Here is a 6,426-nt window from a genome sequence, read left to right as displayed (position 1 = left end):
TCCCTGCAGCCCCTGACACCCCCTGGGGAGGGCCCCTCTCAGGCTCTGCTCTGGAGGCTGAACAGCCCCAGCTCCCTCAGCCTTTGCTGCTCCCAGAGCTGCTCCATCCCTTGGGCATCTCCGCAGCCTGCGCTGGCCCCGCTGCAGGAGCTCCCTGGCCCTGCTGTGCTGAGGAGCCCGAGCTGGGCCCAGCCCTGCAGATGTGCCTGCCCAGGGCTGGGCAGAGGGGCAGGATCCCCTCCCTGCCCTGCTGCCAATGCACTTTAGGCCCCTCAGAACCTGCTGCTGTGAGTGATGTTGCTCCCTGTGTGCCAGGAGGGCAGACATGGGATACTGCGAAGGGAAACGTTGTCCCAGATGGAAGGAACACCCTTGGACATCCCCAGAGGGGCAAGTTGCAGCCCTGGCAGGCCCAGTGTGACCAAGGACAGGGTCCAGCTCCCACAACACACACCCTGATGGCTGCTGAGAGGGCAGTTTGGTGTAGAAAACCTTCCCCCCTGCTCCCTTCTCCCTCCACGGACACATAAGTGCCAGGATTGGGGCTCAGTTCCCTTGGCAGACGGGAACTCCCTGCTCAAGCATCTCTGCTGAGCACCAGCACATGGTTCCTGAAGGGGGTGTCCCTTCCCAAAAAGCCAAGAGGACAGCTTGAGCTGAGGCATCCCCCAGCCAGGGACCACCTTGGAGCCACAGAGCTGGCACGGGGTGGTGCTGGAGGGGAGCAGGGCACAGCAGGGCACTGGCAGCCCTGAGGTGTGTGCTGTGTTGGGATGTTTCCTGAGGGCTTCCTACCAGCCCCACTTCCTGCAGCACAGGTTTCAAAGCCTCTGCCGGGGTTTGCCATCCTGCTGATGGGATCTATATTTATACAGCAGCATCCTTGGGCAGAGGTAGAGAGCCCTGTCCTGGCTGTGGTGTTCACAGAGCAGGAAGGTCTTGCCTGCTCCCTGGAAGAAGCAGATGGGCAGGATCAGAAAACATCCCTGGGGCTGAGGGATTGGGCTTTGGGAAGATGCTGGCAAGGGTTGGAGGAAGCTAACATCAAAGTGAAGGTTAGATCCTTCCAGCATAAAGGCCTGTGTGGTCCTTCCCCTTTCCAGGCAGTGCCCAGGATGACACTGTCCCTCAAGGTCCACATGTCCAGATGCACATCGATCCATCTCTTTATCCATTCTTCCCTTCCTCCCTCCCTCCCTTGCTCCCTCCCTCCCTCTCTCTCTCCCTCCCCCCTTCCTCCTTCTCTTTTTCTAGCCATCCATCCATCGATCCATCCATTGATCCATCCATCCATCCATCCCTAGCCATCAGCTTTCACTGCACCCTGGAGCAGCTTTTGCTTTTCCTTCAGCCCTGCCCACGCTGGATCATGCTGGGGGATGTGTGGGGTGATGGTGGGAGCACCTCTTGGGAGCAGGCCGGGGTGAGGAACACTCAAAGCTCATACCTAGAGGGTAAAAGTCACATTTAACAACTGGAAATGTGGGGTGGGGTCTGAGCCTGGGGGCTTTGCCAGGGCAGGGCTGAGAGCTGAGCCCCTGGGAGAGCTTGGTGGAGGAGTGGGAAGCTTGAGGTTGTTGGGCTTGGAAACCTGCTGGATCCCTCCAGCAAGAGCCCAGCTGAAAGTCAGTCCATGAGGTAAGAGGGGCTGCAGGGGGGCTTCTTGCTGAGCTCAGGGTGTGGGTGATGGAGCCAAGGGCTGCCCAAGACTTATCCGTGAGCTCAGGAGGCGCAAATCAGGAGATCCAGGGATGGAGTTGCATCCTCCCCCAGCCGGGGCACGTTTGACACTGCGTGTGGCCAGGACAGGGGGGGGGGCCCATGCCACGCTGCCCCTGCCCCCCATCCATCAGGGCTGACATCACTGCCTCCGGGCTAATCTCTCGTCCAGCAGCAGCTTCCCGTTTCCTTTCCAATCTCTGCGCGCGGGCGGCTCCTCTCCGCTCGGGGCCAGGCAGGAAAAGCCGTCCAGCTGGGCTGTCCTGCTGGGCTGCAGCCCCCACATGCCTGGCCCTCGCCCCACTGGGCCGTGGGCCACCCGCTCCCCCAGAATCCCAACGGGGGCAGCCGGGGGGGCTCCGAGCCCCTCACACCCTGTCTGTCCCTTCCCTCGCTCGGGATAGCAGTGCCCGGCCCCTTTCCTGTTTGTGCCACAGGAAACCCGGCAGTGGCACATCAATCGGAAAGAAATCCCCGCACTGGGGCTCCCGGTGAGGCAGCCCCCCGTCTCCCCAGCACCCCAGATTTCACCCTGCTCCCTGGCCTGGGTGATGCTGGGGCCCAGGAGCTCTGCTACAGCCCAATGCTGGATGTGGACCCGTGTCCCTGCCACCCCAGCAGCCCTTCTCCTCCCCGTGCCACCACCATCCTGGTCATTTTGGGCCACATCTTGGGCTGAGGCGTCACCCATCCCGGCACAGCATTCCCTGGGGCTGGCTGGGGAGCAGGGACTCCCCGCCGGGCTCTCGGTGCTCAGGCAGCAGCTCCTCACACCCACTCAGGGCTGGCTAAAAATAACCCCACGGCAGAGCTGCAGCCTGATCCTGCAGAGAAACATCCGGGGAATGAGGCGGGATGAGGCTGCTTCCTGCAGGACTGGGGCTGTCAGGGGTGGTCTTCACCCCACTACCCCGAGGGCTCGGGATGCCAGTGGGCTCTGCCCCATGAGGGTGTTTAATCCCCTTGCTCTGGCCGCAGAGCCCAGCTCTTCCAAAGTGTCTTGGGGGCGATTTGGGCCTGGGATGTGTGTTTTCACAGGTAAAATCATCTCTGCTGAGGGTGCCCTCCGTCTGCCACCATGGTGGGAGCAGCATGAGGAATGGGGACTGCTCCCCTCGCCATGAACCCGGAGCACCGGGAGGAGGGAGCTGCACATCTGCTGTCCTTGGGTTTTCCTTGCGGAGCAGCCAGCCCAGCTGCAAGCCGTGGGAGCCGGCTGTCCCGACAAGCCAGGACCTCCTCTCCCCTCCCCAGCACTCTGTATGTGAGTGATGTCCCTCTGAGGCAGCACAGGGGACATAACATCACCTAAGGGGGTGGCTAAAGGGGGAACAGTGAACGTCCACACCCGGGATGCTGCAGTGGGGGTCTGGATGAATTGGAAAGGCTCCAGGTGTGGGGAAAGCATGCACAGGGCAGTGGCACTCACAACTCACAGCAGGTCAGGGGGAGCAGTGAGCACGAGCCAGGTCAGAGAGGCCCCAAAAGCCACAGAGGCAGGTGGCTCTGGGCAGGCTGCAAGCCCTGGGTGCTGCCAGGGGGTTGTCCCACATCACTGCCTCGATTGTCCCCCACATTCTGGCTGTGTGACAACCTGGCCATGTTCCCCAGTTTTTACCTTGCTGGGACAGGTCTGGAGCTGAGCAACCCAGCACCATCATCAGTGACGGCCCCATTTGCACAGGTCAGGCTTAAACCCAGCTGGGGCAGGAGCCCAGCAGCCACAGGCAGCCTCGGAGCCTGGGGGCGACCAGTGGGTGGAAAATCCCTCATCTGTCAGCGTATTCCCGCAGCAGTGTCTGTCTAGACCAACTTCCCGTTGGTGGGAGCTGCCCCGTGCCCACACAGCCTCACCCACGCGCACGCAGGGGGGTCCTGAGGGTCACCCCAGGGTGCTGGATGGACTGACCCTCCTGTCCCACCCAGACCAAGCACCTGCACAGCCTCTGGGTGGGCTTGGTGCCAACCTCATCCCGTGCCAGCCCGACGCTCTCTCGCACACACACCAACCCCTTTATTGTTGTGCCAGAAACCACAGCAGCGGCAAACACTGAGAGAGTGGGGACACAGGCTGCCCAAGCCCCCAGGACAAGCCAAGCCCCCCCAAACACCACCTGAGGGAGGGGTCCCCAGAGCCAGCTGGGCTAGAGCCAGCCTGCAGAGGCGAGCCTGGCGCGCAGGAGAGGACCTGGGAGGGCTCCCTGAGGTGAAGGGGTCACACAAAGGGTGGTGGGGCTGCAGTGGGTCCAGCCTGACCTTGGCTGTGGCAGACCTTGGGCCAGAGTGGGTCAGTCTAAGCCCTGTGCTGCTGCAAAGCCTGAGCACAGCCCCCACAGCCCCCCGCTTCTGGACCTTTGAGGGACACCCCTAGAAGATCTTAACATGGGAGAGGCATATCCTGGTGCCAGGAAAGCTCCTATTCACCCCATGAAGGGTTCCCCCTCTCTTGCTCTGCCCAGCCTCTCCTTGGGGCACCTGCTCCCACTGCCAGCACTACCTCCTGTGGGGACATCTCCATGGGCACAGGGGGCACCAGGGTGCCCATCCTCCCTCTTTCCAGCACTTGTGACTCAGATTCCCATGGGACAGCACCCTGCTGCCCGGGTAAGGGGGTCTATGACGGAGTTGGAGAGCAGATCTGGCTATTGGGGGGCACGGGGCCAAATTCCCACCCGTGCCCCTTGGCTGCCAAGCCTCGGTCTTGAAGGTGTCCCCCCACAAGAGCCCGTGGAGAGGGCTCAGGCCTCGTGGTCACTGGTGCTCAGGTGGTCCTCGGACAGCCCCGTCTCGTCGATGTTCTCCAGGGAGTCGGCGTGCTGCACCGAGAGCTCGGCCAGGCTCACGCTGGGCAGGGTGTTCTGCTCCGGGTACACCCAGGGCTTGTACTCGGGGTCGTGCTTGCGTTTCCACTCCGGGTACTTCAGCCCAGCCTTGTAGATCTTCTTCATGGCCTGCGGGCAGAGCGGATCTGGGGATGGAGCCCCGGCTCCCAGCTCCCCCACTGCTGGTTTTTGGGGGTGTTGGGAGGGGATGTGGGCCTGGCTTGGAGCACACAGCCCCAGCAGCACGCCCAGTGTCACCCAGCACCCACCCAGGACACATCCTGTGAACTCTGGGTCACCCAGCACCCCTTCTGTGAGCCCTGGTCACCCAGCACCCATCCTGTGTGTCACCCAGTACCCGTCCTGTGAGTCCTGGGTCACCCAGTACCCATCCTGTGTGTCACCCAGGACACATCCTGGGAGCCCTGGTCATCCAGCACCCCTTCTGTGAGCCTTGGTCACCCAGTATCCATCCCGTGTGTCACCCAGTATCCATCCTGTGTGTGACCCAGGACACATCCTGTGAGCTCTGGGTCACCCAGTACCCGTTCTGGGAGCCCTGGGTCACCCAGCACCCATCCTGTGTGTCACCCAGTACCTGTCCTGGAAGCCCTGGGTCACCCAGCACCCCTTCTGTGAGCCCTGGGTCACCCAGCACCCATTCTGTGTGTCACCCAGGACACATCCTGGGAGCCCTGGGTCACCCAGTACCCCTTCTGTGAGCCCTGGTCACCCAGCACCCATCCTGTGTGTCACCCAGGACACATCCTGGGAGCTCTGGGTCACCCAGTACCTGTTCTGGGAGCCCTGGGATACCCAGTACCTGTCTCATGAGCTCTGGGTCACCTAGGACCTGTCCTGTGAACCGTGTGTCACCCAGCACCCATTCTGTGGGCCCTGGGCCATCCACCACCCATCCTGCCCCTACCCAGGGGCACTTAGGGGCAGCTCATCCCTGCTGCCCGTGCATCCCACCACCAGCCACGCACCCTGCTTACCTTCGGTGCCACAAACTGGGAGACGCGGTTCACCACCCACTTTGGCAGCGACCCTGCAAGAGCCCAAAGCCCCGGCACTCAGGCAAGCAGGGCCAGCCCCAGGGGAGGCACCGTGAGCCTGCAGTGCTCCGTGCCAGCCTGAGCAACCCCAGGGCTGATGGGGGAGGCACCCCCTTGTTCCTTGGGTTGTCCCCAGTCCCCAGAGTGATGGAGAGCCAGCGGGTGAGCTCTGGGGGCACACTGGGCACGGTGCCCCCTCCCCTCCCGCTGCCACTCACCGCGAGGGTCCACCTGGGTGAGGTAATAGAGGACACAGGCACCGTCGCCGTTGGCCTTGATCAGGTAACCCGTCTGCAGGGACACGGCCCTCACAAAATCCTTCCGGGGTGGGTAATTCTGCAGAGAGATCCCGTGCCCCTCAGAGCCTGCCCAGCCCTGCCTGTGCCTGCTGGCACCCCTGCCAGGGCTGGGGGCAGTGGGGGGCTCACCGGGTGCTTGACGCTGTAGTTGATGATCATGTAGTCGTTGCCCAGGGGCAGCCAGGAGCGCAGGGTGACGAAATCCCGGTTCTTCAGGGGGCTGGGGCACTTCCCTGCGGGCAGGGAACAGTTACACCACCAGCCCCACGGCCCCACACGCGCTCGCAGGGCTGTGGGGCTGGGGAGGGGGAGTCTCCAGGGGCTGGGGGCTGCTCACAGGAGTAGTATCCGACGTCAGCGTTCACGGTGAGGCGCCCGATGTCGTAGGTCTCGATCATGTTGGAGTCCCATTTCTTGCGGTAGCTGGTGTCGTGCAGCACATCGTAGAGGGTCTCGGCAGGGACATCCTTGCAGGAGATGCGGGTCTGTGGGGAGACAGGCAGGGGGTCAGCACTCAAGCCCAGACCA

The 6,426-nt window shown here is 62.8% G+C and overlaps 1 protein-coding gene across 1 annotated transcript in view; it reads right to left on the bottom strand.

Moving 5' to 3' along the window:
- Nucleotides 1-3,723: 3,723 nt before the first annotated feature.
- LOC113978299 (START domain-containing protein 10-like) overlaps nucleotides 3,724-6,426 on the bottom strand; it is a 6,179-nt gene continuing 3,476 nt past the window's right edge. The window contains exons 2-6 of the mRNA XM_027705111.1: nucleotides 6,236-6,383; nucleotides 6,028-6,131; nucleotides 5,818-5,935; nucleotides 5,540-5,592; nucleotides 3,724-4,670 (exon numbers count right to left, since the gene is read on the bottom strand). Coding sequence (XP_027560912.1) covers nucleotides 4,458-4,670; nucleotides 5,540-5,592; nucleotides 5,818-5,935; nucleotides 6,028-6,131; nucleotides 6,236-6,383 — 636 coding nt within the window. The 3' untranslated portion in view covers nucleotides 3,724-4,457. The remainder of the gene's footprint in view (nucleotides 4,671-5,539; nucleotides 5,593-5,817; nucleotides 5,936-6,027; nucleotides 6,132-6,235; nucleotides 6,384-6,426) is intronic.

Source organism: Neopelma chrysocephalum, unplaced genomic scaffold (assembly GCF_003984885.1).
Source record: "Neopelma chrysocephalum unplaced genomic scaffold, ASM398488v2 Primary Assembly neopelma1_319, whole genome shotgun sequence".
Taxonomy (NCBI): domain Eukaryota; kingdom Metazoa; phylum Chordata; class Aves; order Passeriformes; family Pipridae; genus Neopelma; species Neopelma chrysocephalum.
Note: the sequence above shows the minus strand (reverse complement) of the source record. Positions and strands in the feature narration are given on the sequence as shown.